At 60.1% G+C, this 24,397-nt stretch overlaps 2 protein-coding genes across 18 annotated transcripts in view; one reads left to right on the top strand and one right to left on the bottom strand.

Annotated features, from left to right (window-relative positions):
• Positions 1-2,229: 2,229 nt before the first annotated feature.
• On the top strand, positions 2,230-13,659 carry TCIRG1 (T cell immune regulator 1, ATPase H+ transporting V0 subunit a3). 7 transcript variants are annotated; one of them, XM_049642064.1, is made up of 21 exons: positions 2,276-2,330; positions 3,180-3,394; positions 4,726-4,846; positions 5,221-5,299; positions 5,959-6,179; positions 6,280-6,365; positions 6,885-7,011; positions 7,093-7,175; positions 7,335-7,428; positions 7,508-7,720; positions 8,247-8,391; positions 10,585-10,724; positions 10,820-10,977; positions 11,063-11,153; positions 11,711-11,829; positions 11,920-12,133; positions 12,408-12,536; positions 12,680-12,784; positions 12,864-12,981; positions 13,232-13,409; positions 13,509-13,659. In XM_049642064.1, the coding sequence occupies exons 3-21, from the start codon at positions 4,730-4,732 to the stop codon at positions 13,585-13,587; spliced, it is 2,496 nt and encodes an 831-aa protein (XP_049498021.1). In that variant the 5' UTR covers positions 2,276-2,330; positions 3,180-3,394; positions 4,726-4,729; the 3' UTR covers positions 13,588-13,659. The 7 variants fall into 7 exon arrangements, with proteins under 7 accessions (XP_049498039.1, XP_049498005.1, XP_049498048.1 ...); XM_049642048.1 differs by lacking the exon at positions 3,180-3,394 and having other exon boundaries at positions 2,249-2,330; XM_049642091.1 differs by lacking the exons at positions 3,180-3,394; positions 7,335-7,428 and adding an exon at positions 3,436-3,500 and having other exon boundaries at positions 2,262-2,330.
• A 2,365-nt stretch (positions 13,660-16,024) lies between these two features.
• Positions 16,025-24,397, bottom strand: part of CHKA (choline kinase alpha) — a 60,734-nt gene continuing 52,361 nt past the window's right edge. For 7 of the 11 annotated variants that reach the window (XM_049642147.1, XM_049642151.1, XM_049642155.1 and 4 more), the window contains 3 exons: positions 21,977-22,083; positions 20,504-20,585; positions 17,460-20,153 (listed from right to left, as the gene is read on the bottom strand). In XM_049642147.1, the coding sequence (XP_049498104.1) occupies positions 20,043-20,153; positions 20,504-20,585; positions 21,977-22,083 (300 nt within the window). In that variant the 3' untranslated portion in view covers positions 17,460-20,042. Of the gene's footprint in view, positions 16,259-17,459; positions 20,154-20,503; positions 20,586-21,976; positions 22,084-24,397 lie in introns of those variants that run through there. The other 4 variants (XM_049642161.1, XM_049642180.1, XM_049642171.1 and 1 more) reach the window with 1 other exon arrangement.

Below are 24,397 nucleotides of genomic sequence, written 5' to 3'. Positions count from 1 at the left end.
GCAGAAGTACATCAGGCGGCGGAAACTCCGGCCAGGGCGTTGTCCTCCCTGGGGGCAGGGAGAGGCCTGCTGGGAGTGGTGGGTAACAGTCACGAGGAGGTGACACAGACCCCGCTGCACCTGAGTTGGCCTTGTCTCATCTCCAGCCACATCCCCTTTCCTCCCCAAGTTCCCCTGGCCCTGGCTGTAGGCTTGGCTTCTGCTTGCTCAGAACTTCCGGCTTCGCAATCCCGGCAGCGGCGTGGTTTCCCTGTGGGGCCACACGCTAGCCCCGTGTGGACAGAATCGTCAGAGACGGCTCCCTCGAACTCCGCGCCAGGGCCTGCGGAGGGACTTCAGTATATTCTCAGCTGTGAGCAAACCAGCTCAGAGAGGTGAAGTGACCGGCTCAGAATCACACAGCATGCGTCCGATGAAAACTAACTTGGTCGGAGATCTGAGTCCCCCTTCTCCGTCATTTCCAAAAGTACTTTTTACAAAACACTAACCTCCCATGATGTTTCACGGAAAGAAGGGAGAGGAGGGTGTTCTGTGAACCAGTCAGTGCGGGAAATGCCCCAAGTGCCCTCTTTCTGTGATAGGCACCGCGTGTGACCACGTTCAAGGCTCTGAGAAGGCCTATAGCAAAGAACCCCACCCTTTCCCCAACTCATTCCCCAGGACACCCCTTTTTCTCCTCACTGCTGCTAGCTGGGCCATCTGGTGCTGAGGTGGCCCAGGACCTGCTTGGGCCCCCACAGCCTAAGGAACAAGGTGCAGAGCTGAGGAGTGAGTGCAGGCCTGGAAGGGAAGACCGGCCCCCGGGAAGTGTCTGTGCGCCTAGCCCCCGGCCAGCCCCGGTGGCTGTCGGATGCCAGAGCTCTGCAATAATGAGGCTGGCTTAAAACTCCTAAATCACCTCTAATTTCACTTTTCCCAGGTAGAACCAGCATTAGATAATTGTCACGGAGCCTATATTTGTACACAGACAAACAGAACACTTCTAAAAATGGATCAGGGGGCGCCTGGGTGGCTCAGTGGATTGAGCGTCCAACTCTTGATTTCATCTCAGGATGTGATCCCGAGGTCACGGGGTCGACCCCTGTGTCAGGCTCCGTGTTGAGCGTGAAGCCTGCTTGAGATTCTGTCTCTGCCCCCCCCTCCCGCTCTCTTGCTCTCTCTCTAATTAAAAAAAAAAATTGGGTCAGGCTATCCAGCTCCGGACTGGGTTCTACCCCCTTCTGACTTGTCAGAAACTGCGTGTGTGTCTGTGTGTGTGTGTGTGTGTGTGTGTGTGTGTGTGTGTGCATGCACATGCACCTCTAATGCCATTTTGTAACAGTGGGGTCCTGGTCTCCCCTGCACCAGGAGGTATTGACCTGAGGCCCCCATTGGTGCTGTTTGGTTGTGTTGAGGGGTCCTCCCCACCCTGGAAATAGACCTACAGTGCCCCAGGATGGGGGCCCCCACTTTTCAGAGGACACTGACCTTGGCTGTACTTTCCACCCCCAGCTCTGGGGCTCCATTTGCCCACCACTCCACCCCTCAGAGGACCTTGCCATGTGGGATTCAAGGATCACTCGAGTTGAGGGGCCCCTTGCACCTCCTGTCCCCGCTGGGTATGGTCCTGGCCCGTTCAAAGTGCAGGCAGCTGGGCAGGTGTGAACCTCAGCTCAGGGGTGCTGGGGCAGGACCAAAGTCTCCAGGGCGCCCCCGGCTGCAGGGGGGGGGGGGGCGACAGCTAACATTGGGTGTCCAGCCCTGAGTGGAAGGACATAACATGGCCTGGCCCTCCATGTCCTGTTGCCATTGAGGAAAAAGGCCCAGGGAGGGTGAGCACCTACCCAAGGGCACAGAGCACTGGGCCTGGAGCTTAGGTCCCTACCCCGGGTGGTCAGGGGCAGGAAGGTGGAAGGATCCGGTGCAACTGTGGTCTCATGAGAGACCTTCAGCCATAGGCCTCTAGGTTGGGGGAGGTGGGGGGACGTCCCATGCCCTATCCCCGGACGCCTCCCCGCACCCCGGGCCACGTAGGCGTGCGCGGTCGGCGCTGGTCTGTGTCCGCGCTCTGGTCTCTGGGCCCCTCGGCACACTCCTCCAATGGTCCCTCAGGAAGTTAGGGCGGGCGGGGTCGCAGCCGGAGCCCGGCGACCTTTCCAGCGGCTCGCGGGACTCCGGGTGGGGACTGCGGGGCCCGGACGGGACGGGGCGGGGCGGGGCTTCCGTGGTCCCGCCCCTCGCGGCCCCGCCCGCCCGCCGGGGAAAGTGAGTTGCGTGGGCGCCACGGCGGGGAGCGCAGTGCCGGGAGCCGAGCGCAGAGCCGAGGGGCGCCGCGTGCTGCTGGCCCGGGGGTGAGTGCCCCGGCAGGGGTCTGCAGGGCCCGCAGCCCAGTCTGCCACCCTCGCTTCGCCCTGCGCCCGGAAGGGGATCTTGGAACCCCCACCCAGCTGGATCAGTGGATGAGACTCAGTCTGCCGGCCCGCCCGCCGGGTGTCAGGCCTTGGTGGGGGCCACAGTGGCGAGGAGGAGGAGGGGGAAAGAGAAGAGGAAGAGGAAGATGGGGAGTTAACAGCCACTAACTACTGAGCCCAACTCCGCTGGGCCTGGTGGCGCGCTGGTGGCGCTCAGAGCTTTCTCTGTGGCATCTTCCTCGGCGGGCGGGACCCATTCTACAGATGAGGAAATTAAGGCCCACCCAACTACAAAGAGGGAGAGCTAGAGGCAAATAGGGTCACTCCAGCTCCAGAGCCTACCGGTCTGGAAGAGAAGAGGCCTCAGGCCCTCCCCTCCAGTCCAGCTTTCATCCCTGGGTCAGGGGCTTAGAGGAGACATCTGGGGGTTCCTGGAGTTGGCCTTGGCCTCAGTCCCTGAGGGACCAGAAGGAGGGGACATAGAGTGAGGAGAGGGCTGCAGCCTGGACCCTGAAGGCCACAGAACTGAGGAAACTTCATTTGCTCCATCAAAGGGACTGGGGTGGCCCCTGGCTTGGGTAGGGGCCAGGGAGGATGGGGGGAAGGGGTGAGCCAGTGGAGTCCTAAAATGTGGGGGAGGGGTCTGACCAGCTCCCTACACACCGGGCCCACCCCAGCTTGTCCTTGTCGCCAAGGGAATTGCCGAGGGTGAGGCCCTGTGAGTGAAGGGTGCAGCGTGGGGCCGCTGGACCCTTGGATCCCCAGACCTGGTTCCCTACAACCCTCCAGCCTTTCAGGGTGCTCAGGGCAGAGAACACATATTTCCTCTGAGCACATATTGTGCACTGGGACTTCCAGACCCGCAGCCCCAGGGCCGGGCTCCTGCCTGGCTCGGCCACCTGCTGACCACCTGATCCCAGACCTCAACTCTCCACGTGCATTGACCCGTCTGTAAAACAGGCCTACGGGGTCCTCTCCCCCCAGGATTGCCGTTAGGCTTAGAGGTAGTGTGGGTAAACTCTCATTATTTTTACTCCCTACCCAGGTCCTGTGTCTCCTGGGGCTGGCCAAGTCCCATTTACCCAAAGAGGAAGTGAAAGTCCAGAGAGGGTGAGAGACTCCCCCAAGGTCACACAGCCAGTCACAGTTTGGGCAGGGCTCTGAACCCTGGTCCCCGGCCTTCTGGGGATGGAACCCAGCCCCTCCTGCCCACCCTTCCCTGTCCAGGGCCCAACGCTTCTGCGGCCTCGGGCTGCCTCTCAGCCTTTTCTCCTCTTCCAGGCTGGGGCCGGGGCTGCATTCCCTCATTAGACTGAAGTAACCCAGGCCCCGGGGGGCGGAAGTGACCAGCTGGGCTGGCCCCAACCGGCCCAGACAGCCGGCAGGGCCTTTGGTGCCAGTTGGTCACCCTCTCAGTTGGGGACCTCACTCGTGTCTGTCCCCTTCCCCCACCGTTTGGGAGCTAAAGGAGACTGAGTCCCACAGAGGGGAAGTGGCTGGCCCTGGGCCCCCAGAGCAGGGGCCATGGAGTCCTGGCTTGTGGGCCAGGGCATCTGCGGGGCCTCCTCCCTCGGCATTTGGGCAGGGCCCGGCGGGCCCTTCCTGCCCGTGTCAGTTTCCAGTTTCATTTTGTGGATTTCGACACCTGGGAGGCTGTTCCGCCCCTGTGTAGACTGCAGCTGCCAAGCAGTCCGGGCCTCAGGGGCATGTCTGCCGCCAGGCATCTCGGGCCTCAGTGAGGGGAGCCGGCGGAGACCCCACCCCCTCAGCACACACCCAGACACCTCAGGGAGGGAGCAGGGCTCCAGCTGCCTGTGGGGACAGGCCCAACCTCAGTGCTGGGTGTCTGGGTCACGGATGGGCGCTCCGTGGTGTAGAAGGACAAGGGCTCATGGCCAGCGAGGGCCGTGGCACTTAGGAGGCCGGCCGCTGGAGGTGACCCTTGGCCTGGGGCGCCGAGGGTGATCAGGATCCCAGGTGAGGGCAGGCCACAGAGGAGGGACAGTGGGAGCAGAGGGCAAGTGTGAGAAGAGCCGGTGCCACCAGCGGTCAGGGGTGGGTGTCCGGGACAGGGCAGAGCCCGCTGGGAAAGAGCTGGAGTGAGGTCGGGCTGTGGCTCAGGCCGTGAGGTCAGTCCGCTCCCAGTTGCACGCTTATTTCCTGTGTGACCTCAGCACCGCTTTGAGGCTCCCCAGGCCTCAGTCTCCCCGTCTGTCAGATGGGGTTGGTAGCGGGACCTTCCATGGATTGAGCCGCGGCGGACGGAATGCCTACTTGACGGGGAGCCGTCTGTGGTCCCCGCCGACTGAGCCCTCACCCCCTGCCCGTCCCACAGGACCATGGGCTCCATGTTCCGGAGCGAGGAGGTCGTGCTGGTGCAACTCTTCCTGCCCACCTCTGCTGCCTATACCTGCGTGAGCCAGCTTGGCGAGCTGGGTCTCGTGGAGTTCAGAGACGTGAGTGGGGCCGGACGCGCGTGGGGGCGGGGCTTGTCCTTAGGCATCCTAGATGGTGCGACGCCACCCCCACACGGCCCCTGGCTGTGCCTGAATCCCAGCAGCCTCTGCCGTAGGTCCTCTGCTCCCTGAAAGGCCAGCCTTACGCACGGCTGAGGCCATCTCGCCTCCTGGGCCCCGTCACACCGTCCCCGGGGCACGCAGAGCCTGGTCCGTCTCCAGCTGGGCATCTGGAGGTTCATGGTGTCCTCACACCTTTTGGCGGGGGGAGAGGGAGGCAGCCATGGCCTGTAGAGAGCCAAGCCTGGGCCCTTGGGTGGGGACCTCCCCGGCCCCCTCCCCAGAAAACTGACGCCTCTGTGCGGCGACCACAGCTCAATGCCTCGGTGAGCGCCTTCCAGAGACGCTTCGTGGGGGATGTTCGACGCTGCGAGGAGTTGGAGAAAACCTTCTGTGAGTTGGCCCCAGGCCCACATCCCAGGCAGGCTTCCTGGAGGAGGTGCCAGTCGAGCTTGGCCTGAAAGGAAGAGTCCTGGTGCCCCAGGTGGAAGGCAGAGAAGAGAGGTCCAGGCCAGGCCCTGCAGAGCCAGGATAGGGCAGCTGGGGTCTGTGGGGGGGTTCTTGACAATGGGGCTTGGAAGAGACCTCGAATACCGCGTGAGGGCCTAGGAACTCATCCAGTGGTTGCTGGGAACCACCATGGTTTCTAAGCAGGGGAGGGGCTCAGACAGAGCTTTCTTTGCTACAGATGGACTGGGGTGGGCAGAGGCCAGTATCCAGGGGCAGGTGCCCCAAGGAGCTGCTGCTTCTTTAACCCGGACAAGAGGGACCCCTGCCCTGGACCACCACTGCGGGGCCCAGGCCCTGGGCGGGGGCCGTGGCCAGGGCCCTGGAGCGGGCAAGCAGTCCACACATGCTTGGGAGGAGATACAGGCTTGGCCTGGGGTTTTTCTGGGGGTCTCGGATCCAGTGAATCGACTAGCTGGTGGCCAGCGGAGTTTGGGGCGGCATTCGGGACCCCCTAGACATCAGGCAGCCCTCGGCTAACGGTGGCCATTAGCCGGTGTTGGCCCCCGGACGGCCTCCCCCGACGCCCGACCCCCCGCACCCAGTGTTCCTGCAGGAGGAGGTGCGGCGGGCCGGGCACGTGCTGCCCCGGCCGGAGGGGAGGCTGCCCGCGCCCCCGCCCCGGGACCTGCTGCGCATCCAGGAGGAGACGGACCGCCTGGCACAGGAGCTCCGGGACGTGCGGGGCAACCAGCAATCCCTGCAGGTCCAGCTGCACCAGCTGTGGCTCCACGCTGCCGTGCTGGGCCAGGGCCACGGCCCGCCGGTCAGCTCCAGCCCGGGGAGGAGGCGGGGAGGCTCGCGTGGGGCTGGGGGTGCCAGGCCCCCGTCCGGTCGCGGGGCTCACGGTGCCTCTCGGCTCCCAGTTGGCAGCCACCCACGCCGACGGGCCCTCGGAAAGGATCCCCCTGCTCCAGCCCCCCGGGGGCCCACACCAGGACCTGAGAGTCAAGTGAGTAAGGGGCGCTTCAAGCTTTTCAGCCGGAGGCCCTGACGGACTCCTTGTCCGGTGCTCTCCTCGCCCACCCTCAGATTGCCCCCCGGCCTCCTCCTTCTGGCCCAGAATTTCCCTGGCTCGGGGCGGGTTCTCCTCTTTTTGTTTTTTTTTAAATGTTTATTTATTTTTGAGAGAGAGAGAAACAGAGTGTGGGTGGGGGAGGGGCAGAGAGAGAGGGAGACACAGAATCCCAAGCAGGCTCCAGGCTCCGAGCTGTCGGCACAGAGCCCGACGCGGGGCTCGAACTCACGGACCGTGAGATCGCGACCTGAGCCGAAGTCGGATGCCCAGCCGACTGAGCCACCCAGGCGCCCCGGGTTCTCCTCTTCTGGGCCCTGCCGGGGTGGGGAGGCTCCGGCCTTCTCCCTGGGAGCAGGGCACCGTGCCTGGCAGACTGTCCTGAACAGGGGGCCTGGCCGGGGCTAGGTAGGGGGAAGCTGGGGCGGCCCCCCCCCAGCCCGGCCGGCCCGGCAGCTTTGTGGCAGGTGCCGTGGAGCCCTCCAAGGCCGCCGCCCTCGAACGCCTGCTCTGGAGGGCCTGTCGTGGCTTCCTTATCGCCAGCTTCCGGGAGACAGAACAACAGCTAGAGGACCCCGTGACGGTGAGGGCCGGGGAGGCCCGGGCTGGGGGTGCGTCCCGGGCGGGGCCAGGACCGCAGGTACAGTGGGCCCCCCTCCCGCAGGGCGAGCCTTCGACGTGGATGACCTTCCTCATCTCCTACTGGGGCGAGCAGATAGGGCAGAAGATCCGCAAGATCACGGACTGGTGAGATCGGGGGGGGGGGGGGGGGGGCCGGGCGCCCGCCGCGCTTGTGCCCAGGCCCCTGCCTGTCACCACCCTGTCCCCCGCTCTGCCCCATTACTCCGCCTCTGCCCAGCCAGAGCCCCCCGGGCCTCCCCTCACGTCACCCCTCCTCCCTGCCAGCTTCCACTGCCACATCTTTCCTTACGCGGAGCACGAGGAGGGCCGCCTCGGGGCCCTGCAGCAGGTGCAGCAGCAGAGCCACGAGCTGCAGGAGGTGGGCGCTGGGGGCCAGGCTGGACGCCCCGCCCGCCGCACCCCTGCCCCTCCTAACCCCCACCCCGCGCCGGCCGCAGGTCCTGGGGGAGACGGAACGCTTCCTGAGCCAGGTGCTGGCCCGCGTGCAGCAGCTGCTGCCGCCCTGGCAGGTGCAGATCCGCAAGATGAAGGCCGTGTACCTGGCCCTCAACCAGTGCAGCGTGAGCGCCACGCACAAGTGCCTCATCGCCGAGGGCTGGTGTGCCGCGCGCGACCTGCCCACCCTACAGCAGGCGCTGCAGGACAGCTCGGTGAGTGCGGCGGGTCTCCCACCTCCCCCCCTGCCAGGCGGGTGCCTGTTCCCGGTGCCGTGCCTTGCCCCCCCCCCCCCCCCCCCCCCGCCTTCCTCCGGGGAGGCTGCCCTGATGGCCTCGGCCATCCCGAGGTCGTAGAAGCCTTGGGACGGGCCAGAGCACCCTGGAGGCCAGCTCAGCAGGCCCTGGCCCGGGGGATCTTGGGCCGTCGGAGGGAGCCTGGGGCTACGCATCCGTGAAATGGGTGTCACGGCCGTCTGCTGGCGCCCCGTCGGCTCTCACATGTAGCGATGGGGCTCCCTCTCCTGGGTCAGCTCATCTCAGGCTCTCCCTGGATCTCCCGCGGTTGGGGCGGGTGGGGCTGGTCGTCCTCTCTCACAGAGGGGAGGAGCGGTCCCGAGTCTCCCAGGGGCCTGCCCAGGGAGCCCCACCTCTCCAGCCGGGTCTGGCTGGGCGTGTCAAAGGGTCCCTGAAGGTCCCCGCCCTCCGTCTCATCCCTCTGTCTGTCCACCCGGTGCCCCAGAGCGAGGCAGGGGTGAGTGCCGTGGTTCACCGCATCCCCTGCCGGGACATGCCCCCCACGCTCATCCGCACCAACTGCTTCACGGCCAGCTTCCAAGGCATCGTGGACGCCTACGGCGTGGGCCGCTACCAGGAGGTCAATCCCGGTGAGAGCCATGGAGCCCCGCGGTGTCTCCCCACTGGGCCCGTCCCGCCCTCTTAGGTTGAGAAGCACACTCCCAGCATTCCGGGGTGGGGGTGGGGGTGGGGGGCAAGGGGAGGCCGCGTGGGAACTTTGTGTTTATCCCCAGCAAGCCCCCTAGCGAGGCTTACGAGGGGTCCAGCGCGGGGCTGTGCAAAGAACAGGTTTTGCCGTAGAAACAGCTCAGGTTTGAGGTCCCACTTAACTTGGCACATTTCTTCGTTTCTCTGAGCGTCAGTTTCCACATCTGTAAAATGGGACGCATAGTTCGGCCCTCAGAGCGGTGCTGGGAAGGCTGCCCGTCATCAGATCGCAGGGCAGCAGTCCTTGAGGCCAGAGTTAGCCGGCCCACTGATGCGCTTTTAGGCCGCACCGTGTTTGTGAGAAGCGTGAATTGGGGGCCGTCGGGCTCTCCCATGAACACACCCTGAGGTGGGGACTCAATTAAAGAGAGGTGCTCCTGGGAGAAACCAGTCAGGGACCGCAGGGGCAGGGGGGAAAACTGAGGGCTGGGAGTCGGTGGGGGGGGGGGGCCACAGGGGGCTGGCTCTCCTCCCTCCCCAGCCCCCTCTGCACTCCTGGGGCACCTGGTCTGTCACCTGCCTGGTTCTTCTCCCCCAGACACGGCTCTCCCTGCAGCCCGCTGGCTGCAGTGTAGCCAGTGGCCCAGCGGCCCCCGTGTCACCGGGTGGGGACCACGGTGGGTCTCTGAGCCCAAAGAATGGGTGTAGGAGGCGAACCACGGTGGGACCCGTTTTTGGAGAGGACTTAGTAATTGGCCAAGGAAGGGTCCTGCCTCACCCAGGGGGCTAGAGGCAGGGTGCTGGGACCCCCCCCCAAGGTGGCCCGGGCAGGACGTGAGAATGGAACCGAGTGAACGGTAATCAGGGCCGCATGTAGTCCTTCGGGGCCTGCCGTCCCGCGGGGTCAGCATCCTGGAGCTCGACCTGGGCCCCTCCCGTCTCGCGTGCTCACAGCTCCTCCGTGTTAGCAGAGGCCAGTCCAGCTAGGGCAGCCTGACCACCAGGCGGCCAGTTGACAAAATGCCCCCAGCTCTCGGAGCAGTCACTTTGGGGGGGATCAGTCCGCCAGGGCTGGTGCAGCAAAGCACACAGGTGGGGGCTTAAACCACGGGTACTTCTCGTCTCCCAGTCCAGAGGCTGGAAGTCCGAGATCCCGGTGTCCGCAGGGCCGCTTCCTTCTGACGGGGACTCCGTTCCAGGCCGACTTCCGTGCTTGGCTTGGAGACGGCCACCCTCACGTTTAAGCGGCACTCTCCCACGGAATGCATCTGTGTCCGAATCCGCCCCCCCCCCCCAATTTTTAAAGTCTATTTTGAAAGAGCATGAGCATGAGCAGGGAAGAGGTGGGGGGGCGGGGGGGGGGAATCCCAAGCACTCCACGCTGTCAGCACAGAGCCGGACGCGGGGCTCAAACTCACAAACCGCGAGATCGTGACTCGAGCCGAAATCCAGAGTCGGACGCTTAGCCGGCTGAGCCACCCAGGCGCCCCCAAGTTTCCCCCCTTTTATCGGGACGCCGTTCCTAGCGGGGTAGGGCCTGTTCTGCTGATCTCCTTTTCCCTTGATCATGTCTGTAGAGACCCTACCTCCAAATTAAGGCCACTTTCTGAGGGACTGGGGGTTAGGACTCCAGTGTATCATTTTGGAAGGGACACGACTCCACTCCTCACAGGGATGTGCGTTGTGGTCCTCGTAACGCCCGTTAGGGGTTTTTCCCATTTCGCTGAAGGGAGAGTGAGACCTCAGAGGTTAAGCGACCAGCTGGGCCTTCCGGAACTTGCCATGTGTGGGTCAGGACCGCCACCGGGCTCTCTGTTCTTTCCGAGTGTATGCTTGCAGCTCTCTTAACAGCAGCAGGACCCGGTTTCCCTCGAGTGCTGCGGCCCACCAGTACTGCCCTGATAAACTCATGGGCAGCAGCTCTACGAAGCAGCAGTATTGAACCTCCAGTTTATAGATGTCGGAACGGAGGTTCAGAGAGGTTAAGTCACTAGCCCGCCGTCACACAGCCAGGGCTCTGGAACGCAGACACACGGCCTGGCGCCCCTGCCTCGCCAGCACCCCTCCCCGTTTCCTGGGGTCCCGGGGCCTGTCCCTGGGGGTCCTGGCTGACCGCCTGGCCCCTCTGCCCGCAGCACCCTACACCATCATCACCTTCCCCTTCCTCTTTGCCGTAATGTTCGGCGACGTGGGCCACGGGCTGCTCATGTTCCTCTTCGCCTTGGCCATGGTGCTCACGGAGAACCGGCCGGCCGTGAAGTCGGCGCAGAACGAGGTGAGGGCCGGCCCGGGGGGCCCAACCCACGGTGCCCCCGTGGGTTGGGGGCCCGGGGCGGTCCCTCACGGCACCCCCCCCCACCCCATCCCCAGATCTGGCAGACCTTCTTCAGCGGCCGCTACCTGCTCCTGCTCATGGGCCTGTTCTCCGTCTACACCGGCTTCATTTACAACGAGTGCTTCAGCCGCGCCACTGCTATCTTCTCCTCCGGCTGGAGCGTGGCGGCCATGGCCACCCAGTCAGACTGGAGGTGAGGCCGGGCCGCCGCGCCGCAGCCCCCCCCCCCCCCGCCCCCGCCCCCCGCAGCCCCCGCCCACCCCGTACTGTTGCCACAGTGACGCGTTCCTGGCCCAGCACCCGCTGCTCGCCCTGGACCCCAACGTCAGCGGCGTCTTCCTGGGACCCTACCCCTTCGGCATCGACCCCGTGAGTCCCTGCCACTTGCCACGGGGGGGGGGGGGGGGGTGCGGGCAGGTGGGAGGGCCGGGCCGGGGCTCCTCCGCTGACCCTGACCCAACCTTGAACCTGACGTGACCCCCTGCCCCCGCCCTTCAGCCATGCTCGCCGAGCCCCTCCCGAGTGCCGGGCCTGGTGCCGGTGCAGGAGGTGTGGGGGTCCGGAAGGACGAGGGGGCTCCCCTGGCTTCAGAAAGCAGAGAAGCGTATGGTAGTAAGGGCGGCCCTCGGCTCGTTCTTGGCCTGCTGCGCCGGGCACCGTTCCGTGCTCTTGACGTGACGTGATGGGATGTTTAGACAACCCCATCAGCACCGTCCCCATTTCGCAGATGAGGAAGCAGAGGCACAGGGATCACAGGCTCAGTGTCCCCTAGCTAGGAAGAGCTGGGGTCGGGGCCATTCCCCTCTGCTGCCCCACAGCGGGCAGGTGGGCCACAGACGTGCCGAGGCCCCACGGGGGCAGACGGGCTGCTGAGGGACTCGGGCGGGGAGCCCCCCGCGTGACACCCGTCCCTCCTGCCACCCCAGATCTGGAGCCTGGCCGTCAACCACCTGAGCTTCCTCAACTCCTTCAAGATGAAGATGTCCGTCATCCTAGGGGTCACCCACATGACCTTCGGGGTGGTCCTGGGAGTCTTCAACCACGTGTGAGGGCCCGGGCTCCGGGGGACACCGGGGCAGGCGGGGCCGGGCGGCCGGGTGGGTGACCCGGCGACCCCGCCCTTCTCCCGGCGCAGGCACTTCGGCCAGTGGCACCGGCTGCTCCTAGAGACCCTGCCGGAGCTGGTCTTCCTGCTGGGGCTGTTCGGCTACCTGGTCTTCCTCGTCGTCTACAAGTGGCTGCAAGATTACGCCGCCAGGGCTGCCTCGGCCCCCAGCATCCTCATCCACTTCATCAACATGTTCCTCTTCTCCCGCAGCCCCACCAACCAGCCCCTCTTCCACGGGCAGGTGCGCAGGCGCGGGGGTGCCGGCCCACACCCGCTACGGGGCCACTGGGAGCCTCATCCGAGAATCGGGGACGCGAGTCAGGCCTCCCTCCGCCGGGGAGCCGGGGAGGTGGAAGGAGGGCCGGCGCAGTGGGTGCTGGAAGCTTCCCCCCTCCGAGGACTCCTTGCGGAGCCACGTCCCCGGGGGAGGGGCCGGCCGCAGGCTCTCCGGGCCCGGTGCTGGGTGCGCGGCGCGGCTCAGAGAGGGCCGGTGACCGGGACCCCCTCCCCCGCAGGAAGCGGTGCAGTCAGCACTGGTGATCCTGGCCCTGGTCATGGTGCCCGTCCTGCTGCTCGGCACGCCGCTGTTCCTGCGCTGGCGGCACCGCAGCCGCTCGCAGAGGGGGCCCGCTGGCCGACAGCCGGTAGGGGGGGCGGGGGGGGGGGGGGGGCTGCCGGGAGGTTTGACCCCACCCCGGCCTCCTCTCGGCTTCCGAGGGGCTGCGAGCGGGCGGCGGCGGCGGCCCGGGCCCCGTCCCTGCTCATGCCACCTGCTCCCCACCCCCAGGATGAGGACAAGTCCGAGATTCTGGACTCCTCCGATGCATCCGTGGCCGGCCGGGGCCCTGATGAGGAGAAAGCGGGGTGCCCGGAGGACGGAGAGGCGGCCGAGGTGGGTGTGGTCTCCCCGGGTGTGCGTGTGGGGTGCCGGCCGCCGCCCGGCCCGCCCCTCACAGCTGCCCGCCCCTCAGTTTGTCCTGTCCGAGGTGTTGATGCACCAGGCCATCCACACCATCGAGTTCTGCCTGGGCTGCATCTCCAACACGGCCTCTTACCTGCGCCTCTGGGCCTTGAGCTTGGCCCACGCCCGTGAGTGACCCGGTCGCGGCGGGAGGGCTGGCCGGCCGCGGCTCGAGTCCTGGCTGCCTCTGCCGCTCAGAGCTGCCGGCTGGGTGGCCTGGGCGGGTCACTTCTCCGGGCCTCCGTGTCCCCTCTGTAAAGGGAGGATGTTGGAGGAGATCCCCCCCACCGGCTCCACAGGAAGGCGGGCTGCCGCGGGGGGGCTGGGCGGGCTCCCCCTCGGCCCTGGCCCCCACTGCTGCCTCCCCGACCCCCCCAGAGCTGTCGGAGGTCCTGTGGGCCATGGTGATGCGCTCGGGCCTGGGCCTGGGCCGCAAGTTGGGCGTGGCAGCCGTGGCGCTGGTCCCCGTCTTCGCCGCCTTCGCCGCGCTGACCGTGGCTATCCTGCTGGTGATGGAGGGGCTCTCGGCCTTCCTGCACGCGCTGCGGCTGCACTGGTGAGAGGCCCGCCTGGCCGGCCCCGGGGCGGGGGGTGGGGGGGCGCAGCGCGAGGGCCAGGGCCTTCCCCTCACGGGCTCTCCCCTGCTCACCCCCAGGGTGGAGTTTCAGAACAAGTTCTACTCAGGCACTGGCTACAAGCTGAGCCCCTTCACCTTCGCTTCAGAGGAGGGCTAGTGTCTGTCTGTGGCCGCACCGCGGTCCCTGCCCTTAGCTCCGGAGACAAGAAATAAAGATGTAGGACTGGGACCTGCGTGTCAGTCCTGTCTGCGGTGCCGGGGGCTGGGCAGGCAGGGCCGGGCTCTGGGCTCGCGCCGGTCCCACCCCCACGGGGCTCCCGGTGTCGTGGGCCCCGCACCCTGCTTTACGCTCGTCTCCTTCGTCCCCTCCTTTGCAGCTGAGGTTGGTGCGGGGTACAGCGGGGTGGGAGGCCCTGGTGTGGGATCTAGAGCCTTGAGAAGTTGGGGAGAGGCCCCACGGCACATCTGCAGTAATCCCAGAGCCTTGGGGTGAAGTAGGGGCAGAACTAGGACCCAGGAGAGATGTTTCCAGCACATTCTAGTTCCGAATGAGTGTCTTACCAGGCTGAGCTGGTGGGGAGTGAGCTCCTCATCCGCGGGATGCGCAAACTGGCTGTAAGAGAACGTTCCGGATACTCTGGGCATGAAGGGTGATGTCTGGCACAGATGGGCCAATACTTCCACGCCCTGGTGCCAGCCCCACCCCAGGCACTCACGATGGTCCAAAGCGAGGACACGCACGCACGCACGCATTTCACACGGGGCAGTGATTACATACATACACACGCCACCGTCCTGCAGAGAAGGGCAGAGGCTGTCCAGGGCCCCGCGGGTGAGGCTGAACTGGCCTCCAGGCCCCACCGCCCCTTCAGGGGAGGTTGTGGTCTCTCCCATCCCTCCCTGGGTGACCGGTCCTGTCCCCCTGAGGCCATCCTCCGGCTGCTGGGGTGGATGATGGCATTTCACATGTCTTTCTGGCCTGGGTCCCACCACCGGCTAGGAGGCAGCGCCAGTGCTTCTCAGAGGCCTTGCTTGCTCGGGCCGAAGAGCTGCAAAGTGGTTCTTCCGGCAGGAGGCCCCGGGAACAAAGGCCGCTTTGAGGCCAGCAAGGCCCTGGGCACAGCAAGCCGGGTGGCCTGGCGCTCATCTGGCCAGCTGCTGGGAGGAGCCCGTCCCCTGGGTCCAGGACTGCCCTGCTCGGAGCCCCCAGACGCGGTGGGGAGGTTGTGGCTGGCGGGGCCACAGGCCAGAGCCTGGGTGGGCACAGGAAGGAGGGGGGAGCATCGCTCTGGGTGAGAGCTTACGCAGGCGTGAGGGACCGTTTATTGCTCAGATACCAACACACATTCACCTGGTTAAAATTTTAAATGTTTAGAAGGGTGAATAGTGGAAAGTGTCCCTCCTGCCTTGGCCAAGGCAACCGTTCAGTTTCCTCCGGGATATACCACTGCTTCCAGTTTCTACATCCTTCTAGGTAGGGGTCTTTACGGGGATGGGGGTGGGGTGGGAGCCTTGCCTGACACTTAGGACACACCCAAGGGTGACAGTGAGGATCGGTTTGTATGCTTTTATTGTTTGTATAGTACAATCTCTGGTAGCAGAAATGTATGCACAAAATAACAATTCAAATAAGAGTTCAGAGTAAAAAAAAAATCATCCCAAAGGACATTTAATATATATGGGTGTCACAGGCCTACCGCATCCACACCCCCACATTCCGTATACTGGCTGCTCTTTCCCACCAGAATGACCCGTCAGGGACACGGGGGGCAGCGAGGGCAGGGGCACCTGGCCGAGGGCCAAAGCCGGGCCTCCGGCGCCCCACGGCCCCCAGCAGAGGGAGCCCCCGGGCAGGACGATGCCAGGGCAGCCAGCCCGGTCACAGGATCCCCGAGCAGAGGCAGAGGAGGAAGAGAAAAGCTGCAGACGTTCGGGCCAACCCCGCTTTCCACGGGGAAGGCAGCCGGGAGGCGTGTGTGTCCCCAGGACCCCACACTGCTCCCCGGCCGGCCGTGGGCTCTGTGTGGGCCACAGCCGCCTGCCCGCCCCGAAGCTGGGGTTAGAGAAGCACATTCAGTTACGGAGGAGAGCAGGGCGGGGGAAGCGCCCGGTTAGGGGGCGACGCGCCGGCCTGACCGGTCCCCGGGGGCTACGGTCACGGGACGCAGACAACGGCTCACCCCCCTCCCGAGCCGTCTGCGGTCTCGTGCGTCCGCCACGTGGACCAGAAGGTGAAGGAGCAGCTTCGGAGACTCGCGGCCAGGCCGCAGAGCGACATCACAGTCTGTCCCGGCTGACGGGCCACCCTCGGGAGCGAGCGGTGTCTACACACATCGTTCGTTACCCCCGAGAGCCTGGCTGCCGTGCTCACCAGCACGTTAACTCACATCCTTGAAAAAATCAACGTTAACCAAAAAAAGTACCCGCAGAAACACGGTTCACTCTTGCTGTCTGCCATATCTGACTGAAAACTTCAGGCCCCGGACACAAGATGCCTTGCCTAGATTAAAAGGATTCTGAGATATTGCACTATTGTACTATATTTCTGCTTCCCGATCTCATCGCAGAGTCCTAGTGAAATCGTAAACAAGATATGAAATAAATGTTACTCAGTTTTAATACAGTCTTTCGTATCATACACATCTGCGTTGGGCAGCGAGACATCCGAGCCTTCTTGCCGCAGGTGCGGCAGTCGGGGGCACCGAGGGCCCCTCTGGCTCGGCCGCCCCTGCACGGTCCAGGGATGAAGCCGCTGGCGCCTCCCACACTCACACCCCAAGCTTCCTCTTCTGGTCGAAATAGGCATCGAACCTTGCCTGGGCATAGTCCTAGGAGACACAAGGAAGGGCAGGCTCACCAAGGACTCCCGCCCAGAGCCGCCCACGTCCCGTCCCCCCCGCAGGGCAGGGCCCCGACCACCAAGGCCACAGAGCAGCTCCGGCTGCCGCAGGCTGTCCGGGAGCCCAGGCACCAAGCTCAGTCACCCTGGCCACCCTGGCCCTGCAATCCAGGCGGGACCCCCGCCTACGTATTTGTGCGCTGCCACGGTGCGCCATCTTGTCGACCGGAACGCTGCAGACACTGATGCAAACAAAGGCTCCCCTCTCAAAGGAAAAGGTCCCGGGGGCGTCAGGAAGTAGAGGACAGAGGTGCAAGAAAGGACGCACCATGGGTTTTCTGGAACCCCCTACGGCATGATTACTGCCCAGAATGAGAGAGGGAAGTAAGAAAAGCTGGTCTCGCGTTCCGGGCATTCGGGAACGAGAACGGTCAAGCCACCGTGTGTCTCTGGGCCTGCTCCCCCATCCATCGGTCGGGGTGGACGACGCGATCTCTTAAGCACCTGCTCCAAACTGAAAAGCGTGTGACGCTAACTGCCAGAAGATCACAGCATCGCTGTTCACAACTCGGTGTTGGGGTGTAACTTCTATGCCACAAAAAATTAACTCCTTCACGCACACGGTTGGACGGTTTTCACAAACGCATACATCCAGTTCAGCAGCACCGCCACAGTTACGATAAAGAATATTCCGGCACACTCAAGTTTCCACGGGTCCCACCCGGCCGCCTGGCCACAGGCAGCCTCTGAACCAATTTCGATCAGTACGGGTTGCTAATAGAAAGCTTTTCCATAAATGGAGTCACCCGGTCTGTACCCTTTTGCCTGGCTTGTTTCACTCGGCATAACGTTTCTGGGATTCATCCGTGCTGTGGTGAGCATCTGGGTTCATTCTGGCTTACTGCGGGGTACTTTTCCATCATCTGGACCTCACACGGCACATTTATCCGTTCATCTGATCGGCATGGAGGGTGCTTCCATTTCAGGGCTATCACACAGGAAGCTGCCGTGAGCAATGAACCCAAGTCCTGGCGTGGATGTATGCTTTCACGTCTCCTGGATCAATGATGCCCCAGTAGAAGACTATCGGGCTGTACGGTAAATGTGTGGCCGGACTGTCTTCCAGACCGGTCAGACCCTCTCACCAGCCCCCTCGGCAACACATGCCAGTTGCGGCCGCTCCACCACCATCACAGGTGTGGAGGGAATCACACTGGAGATTTAATTTGCATCTCTTTTCATGACTAATTACATTACGCAGACAAAAAGGTGTGTACTGGCCGTTTGTTTATCTTCTGTGCAGTGTCCCAATCTTTTGCCTGTTTATAAAGGAGGTTTGGTTTCTCGCTAAGTTGTGAGTTCTTTCTATATTCTAAAAACAAGTCCTGGTCAGATACAAATTTGCAACATCTTCTCCTGTTGGTGCTTGCCTTTTTATTTCCTTAAGGATGTCATTCAAAGAGCCAAAGTTTTTCATTTTGATTAAGCCCAACTTACTTTTATGGTCGGTGCTTTATGTAACCTAAGAAACCTCTGCCTCGGTCAGGAAGCTTCTCCCTTGTGTTTTCCAGACACGTGGTGGTCTGAGCTTTTACATTTAGGTCTGTTGTCTCTTTCAAGTTAACTTTTGTGTATGGCAGGAGATCAAGGTTCAGTATTTTTTCCATATGGCTATTTAGTTGTTCCCACATCAGTTTTGAAAATACAACCCTTTCTTTCCCCCAGTGAATTATTGCGGCCCTTCTGTCGAATACTGGTTGGCTCTACGTGTGAGTCTGTTTCTGGGCACTGGACTCTGCTCCATTCGACCGACGTCCGTCTTTCCACCAATGCCCCACTGTGTGTTTTCCACCAATGCCCCACTGTGTGTTTTCCACCAATGCCCCACTGTGTCGATACATCTCGAGATCAGGCAGAACGAGTCTTCCGACTCGGTTCCTTAGTTTTAGTTTCACATACATTTTAGAATCAGCTTATCAGTTTCTGCCAAAAAGCCTGTGGGGGTTTTGACTGGGATCGTGGAGACTCTGGAGATCGGTTTGGGAAGAACAGACTCTTCATACTGAGTCAGTCTCCTGAAGCCACGAATGTGGTCTCTGTCTCCATTTAGGCTCTCTTAGCAATGTTTTACAGCTCTCAGTACACAGGTCATGCACATATTTTAAAAACCTTATCCGCCTAAGTATTTCATACTTTTATGCCATTGTCAATATGGTGAAATTTCATCTGTAACTATTTCTACCCTATGGGAATGCAGCTGGTTTTTATACGCTGCCCTTGTATCCTGTGACCTCAGTAAACTCCCGGCATAGTTTAACTAGCTTTTCTACTGATTCTTTTATATTTACTCATGTACATGATCATGTCACCTATAAAATAAAGGCAGTTTTTCTTCTTCCCTCCTGATTAGGAATTCAATTTATTGAATAAGTATATGGTCATTTGTTATGTCAGTTTTGGTAATTTGTGTTTTCTAAGAAATTTGCACGTGCACACTGTCGATCTGTTGGCATGAAGTTATTCATGATATTCTCTTACCCTTTTTAACATCCATAGGATCTGTAGTGATGTCTTATTTATACCTGGTATCAGTCATGTGTCTTCTCTTTTACTTGCTCAGTATAACCAAAAGTTTATAATTATTATTGAACTTTTCAAAGAACCAACTTTTGGTTTCACCGACTTTCTCTCTCTTTTTTTTTTTTTCCCATTCATTTTCTATTTCAACGATTTCTGCTTTTATTTTTATTTAGTTCTACTGACTTTGGGCTTAAGCTTGTTTTTCTCTTTCTAGCTTCTTAAGGTCACTGGTTTGAAAACTTTCTTATCTAATACAGATGTGTAACCTTCAAAGCCACAAGTTTTTAAACACTACTCGAACTACATCTCACAAATTCTGATATACTGTGTTCCCTTATAATTTTCTTTGAAATATTTTGTTTCATTTCTTCTTTGATCCAGGGCTTATTTAGATGTACTGTTTAATTTCCAAATAACTAAGAAGTTTCAAGATTTTGTTGTTGCTGATATCCTATTAAATTCCACCAGGGTCAGAGTATATTCTCTGCATTTCAATTCTTTTCCACTTGACACCTACTTTCTACTGCTCAGCATACGGTCCATCTTGATGAACATTCCATATTCAATGGGCAAGAATGTACCTTCTGCGGTGGGCATCAATTACGTCAAGCCGGGAGAGTGCTGTCCACTCCTCCGTCCCTCCTGCTGCTGTGTTTCTGGCTCTGCTGTCACCAAGGGAGGGGGAGGTCTGCTCTGTGGGTCCGCCTCTCTCTCCATCAGTTTTCTCAGGTTTTGCTTTACGTCTTTTGAAGCAAGAAAGGTATGGACGCATTCACGATTTTCTTAATGTCTTCTAGATCAATCGATCCTTTTATTATTACAAAATTATTCTTTATCTTTGGTAGTATTTGTTTGATGTCTACTTTGCCTTACAATAATCACTGGACCGTGACTAAATCTGCTTCAAAACTCCATATTCCCCTTCTCTGACCTGTGCAGTACCAACCTTCCGCCTCGTACAGGACTAGGGGATCAGAGAACTAGTCACTCCCACCTCCTGTCTCAAAGCAAGGTGCTCACTAGAGACTTTACACGCCCCTGCCCTGGAACACGCTCCCAACACTCACCATGGGGCAACAGAGGGCTTAACTCGAGGTTAAAACTGTCTATGTCAAGGACGCTTCCTAAAGTTAGAAGAAAACGACAGCCTGGCTTGTCAAACTTGCCTGCAGCAACCAGGACGGCTCAATGAGTCAGCACCAGCCGCCCGCACGACGTGGGGTGCTGCAGGCCGGAGAACGGAGCCGTGACAGCTGAGGAAAACACAGAGGCAGACCCCATCGTGCTCCTTCACTCGCTGTCCCCTGTGTCCGAAGGGACTGAGGTCAAGGGCTGGACCTCTAGGGTCCGATTTCTACATCCCGCAGGCGAACCACAGGACCACACAGCACTTCTCTGGAGCAGGGAAGGCCTGGCCTGCTGGTCACCTGCCTTTGCAGATGCGGAGCCAGTGAGAGAGGGTTAAATTATGCAGCCTTTAACCCTCAGCTTCCTGGGCTGAGCCTGCTGTCCTGGTGCCGGGTCGCCTCATTCACAACTTGCGGGGGCACAGGGAGCCCTCTGCAAAGAGCGGTCATTTACCACCAGGCATTCACAGACATCGTTAACAATTTTCTTTCTGAGAATAGAAGAGAAAACCACCCCCAAAACATACCATGTACCCAAATTCAATGGAAGAAATCTTGGCCTGTACGATGGACCAAAGTCCCCAGAAGAAATGGGACGCAAGGGCAAACCTGTAATTACAAGAGCAGGAGACGCACGTGAGATGGGTGGCACCAGCCACGGGCCCGATGACGGAATTTCCTGCGGGTGGGCATTTTACCTCCTCTGGATGCAAACTGGGTCTGCCCTGGCCAGCTGGGTGGGACTACACGCCACAGGGAGCGAGCAGCTGGGAGCACGGCTGCCGGCTCCGCCCACCTCTGGCTGGGGGCGGGTGGACTTGCCGAGTGGGACAGCGACAGTCACACAGTCACGGGACTCAACGGGGGCCCTGGGGGCCACGCAGGCAGGCACGGGCTACGCTGGGAAAGAAACGCTCTCTGCTACACGTGTGAGCCCACGGCACCAGCAACCCTCAGCGCGCATTGTGCAGCAAGAGGGGGAAAATGCAGGCCTCTGCATAACTCACCACCCTTCCTGGAGCTGGATGCCGCCCCACCCTCACCCCTGCCCTCGCAGCACAGCGGTGAAACAGAGGAGGGTGTGACAGTCCCCATCTCTACACTGCACCGTGGCCTCGGTCACCATGAACCCACGCACGTGCCCCCTCACAACAGTGCCTGTGGGCTTCACTGAATGCTTTAGTATCCTCCTCACCCCTGCTTGTACTCCCTGACCCTCTACACGTCCCTTGGGGCTCCCCTTCCTGTCTGGCTCTCCATTTTTCTATTTTCTATCCATTCCCGAACCAGAGAGGGAAGCTCCGTGCTGCAGGGGGAGCCCCGGGGACGGCAGGGCTGGCCACATGCTCAGCAACAGGGGTGTGGACACTTCTGAAGACCAGGATCTGGAAGACATGATCTGTGCTAAGTGGGCTGGACAGAACAAGGTGGGTCAGAGGTACGGAGACGTTTTTAGCGAGAATCTCCTGTTGTAACAGACCCCACAGGATGGGAGTAACTCAAGCCTCCAGACTTGGGAGATGAGTGTGTATGATACACAGGGGTCGGAACCTCTACAAAATCCAGAAGTTTCTCAGCCCTGCTTTGAGAGCTGCTGAAACAAAGTTAAACAAGCAAGACTCAGAACCAATGCTCACAATCTGTCATTATTTTTTAGAAGAAACACATTAATGGATGGTGCCCACCATTTCACGAGCATCGGGCGACAAGAGGGTGCAGGCCCTGGATGGCACGGCCTTGTTCCGCTGAGTCTTACACGTGGATTACAGTCTGGGGCACCATCCAAGCCTCCTGACCTTGTGCACTGACCCTGCTCCCCGCCCCTGCCGTGAGCTGCAACCTGGAGAGGTGTCAAATGTTCCCCTTTGGACAAAGTACAAGTCCTAGAGACGTATGTTTGTAGAGAAGCTCCTAAAATACTCAGGATTGCGAGCAGTCACCCCAATTATATTCTGGAACAGGACAGCTATCTTTATCAATCAATGAAAGGAAACAATTACCTATTGACTTCAAGCAACATCTCTTCTTCTATAATGCACTTTTCTTCATTACTGAGGTTTTCAAATTCATTTTGGAATGCGGCCAAGTAATTGGAAATAAAGTGGAGCTTTAAAAAAAAGGAATTACATTAGAGTCAGTGATGGTTAGACAGATGGTGTCGACAGCTGTCAGGAAGCACTACACGTCCAGTGGACACCCCGCATCGCCAGAGACGCCTGGAGAAGGCCCAGCCGAGCCCGAGCAGCTCTGTGCCAGGCGTGGGGAGTGTGGAAGCTCGCTGATCCGGCAGTGAGCTCCAGCTTGCTGTCGATGCTGTCTTGTTGGCAAGACTAGTACAGGAAATTACGATGACTTCCAGCGAAAACAGGTAGAATCTAATCCACACTCATGTTTCCCATGGTCTGGGTGCAAAGCCTACATCATGCGTCTCCCCAGACTGGCTGGCATTCTGTGCGGGGTCACCGCAGGAAGCCCAGGCACAGGCGCCAGGGAGCCCAAAGGTGTTGGCAGGTGCCCCCCCCCCCCCGCCACCCGAGGGTGAGAGCTGACCAGACCAGGCAGAAGGGCCTTCCCCCTGCGGTGCCATGATTATCTACACATTTATGTCCGTCCATTGGCCACGTCTAATTTTGGTTTGGAGAAGAGGGTCTACCAGGCCCCACACAGAGTCCACACCCGCATTAGGATTTGGGAGATCCCATGTCCTTCAGTATTTCATCTTATACAGAACACAGCAAACTACCGCTTGCTTTCTCTGATACATAAGGAAACAGCATGAGTTACGTGACCTAGAAGAACGCCAGGAAGTGATTACCTACTTGGAATGCCAACACTGCTTCTCGACCAGCTCTGCCATTGCCCTTGTCCAAAACCGGCTTTCACACAGTGCACCCCCTCCCACCAGAAGGCATCCCTCCAACCCAAGCACTGTCCTAGTAGGGGGTTCCAGAAGGAGTAAATCTGCACAGAAAAGGTGACCACTGGCCCCTAGTAAATTTTACGCAGCAGGTGCTACTCTGAGCATTTGTTTCTGCATATTACCTCGCCCCTCACGGTGACAAAATAATTCCTGCAGATGAGGAAATGGAAGCACAGACACAGCAGGTGACAGTAAAGTCAGTAGCAGATTGGGATTCAAATGGCACAATAGTTTCTAAAACCCATGCGTGAACCACCACACGTGATGGGTTAATTTCCAGGAGATACTAAATGCTCAAGTCGGCAGAAAATTTGAACAGATCAACACCCTAAGAGATGGGGGTCACCATTCATGGCCTTCTCTCCCAAAAAGTTCTAGGCCCACGTTTTCTTACAGGCAACGTCTACCAAATCTTCAAAGAACGTCACGTTTAATATAAATTTGTTCCAGAAAATTAAAAAGGGATACCCGACTCATTTTATTAGACTAGTATAATCCTTATTGCACAAGCAGATATGAATAATGGTTTTTAAAACCAACGTTAAGAGCCCAATCCACATATGTACGCAGATGTCAAACCCCTAAGTGAGAGATTGCTTAACTGGATCCAAGAGAGCGCTCCAAAATAACACACTTCACTCGAGTGGTCTATTTTAGAAATTCTAAGATGGTTTAACATTTTAAAACATCTCATTAACGGCCTAAAGTGAGGCAAGCGCGAGATTACCTCAGCGGTGCAGAAGGGGTATCGAAAAAAGACCAGTAACTATTTGCATTGCTGTGCGGTGCTGGCGGTCACACAGCTCTTCTGTGCGCTAACAGGAAACCTGCCTTCTTACTGAAAAGCCCCTCTTCCCGGCTTGAGGGGTCTCACCTCTAGGGCTGCCCAGTTTTTACAAAGGTCTGCTTTCTTTTCAGTGAGGCAAAAATTCAAATACCCGAAGACGGCTGTTTCTTCTTCCTCAGGCTAAATGGCCTACTCTTCCCCTCCCTTCCTTCTCACACAGCATGACCTTGAGGGCCAGAACCAGCCCGGCCAACTGGTTCTCAAGTTCATCACAGTTGGCCCTACGACGTGGCGAGAAGAGGGCAACGCAGTTTCTGTCCCACAGCAAGTCGACATCTGAACCGCAGCCCCTGGCGTGTGGGCCATCGACCGAAGACGCCACCACCGCGCCTGGCGCAGGCGAGTGACCGAGAAACACGTCCCGAGTGAGTTACAGCAGCAGCTGGCTGCATCCCCGTCCTCGCGCCGCTCTGACCTCTCTGAAATGCCGCTCACCGGCAGGGGTTCCGCGGGAAGAGCGGTTCTGTGGCAGGGGGGTCGCGAAGCGGGTAGAGACGCCGTCCTGCACAGGCTCAGGGAAGCGGGCTTGGCCCTCCCTGTCCACAACCTGGCCTGCTTCCACCCCGCTACCCACTTATCCCCAGCCGCTCTGGCAGCGGGCTGAGGAATGGAGGAGGGGCTCCCAAGGGGGAGATTCCCACAGGGTGATTCTTC

Source organism: Panthera uncia, chromosome D1 (assembly GCF_023721935.1).
Source record: "Panthera uncia isolate 11264 chromosome D1, Puncia_PCG_1.0, whole genome shotgun sequence".
NCBI lineage: Eukaryota > Metazoa > Chordata > Mammalia > Carnivora > Felidae > Panthera > Panthera uncia.
The sequence above is the reverse complement of the archived record's forward strand: the minus strand, read 5'-3'. Positions and strand labels throughout refer to the sequence as shown.

Coding starts and splice junctions, on each gene's coding strand:
- TCIRG1 (XM_049642048.1), top strand. CDS start 4,730: ATGGGCTCCATGTTCCGGAGCGAGGAGGTCGTGCTGGTGCAACTCTTC. Junction 4,847..5,220: donor GTCTCGTGGAGTTCAGAGAC/GTGAGTGGGGCC, acceptor CGGCGACCACAG/CTCAATGCCTCGGTGAGCGC. Junction 12,537..12,679: donor GGCCCGCTGGCCGACAGCCG/GTAGGGGGGGCG, acceptor CCCCACCCCCAG/GATGAGGACAAGTCCGAGAT.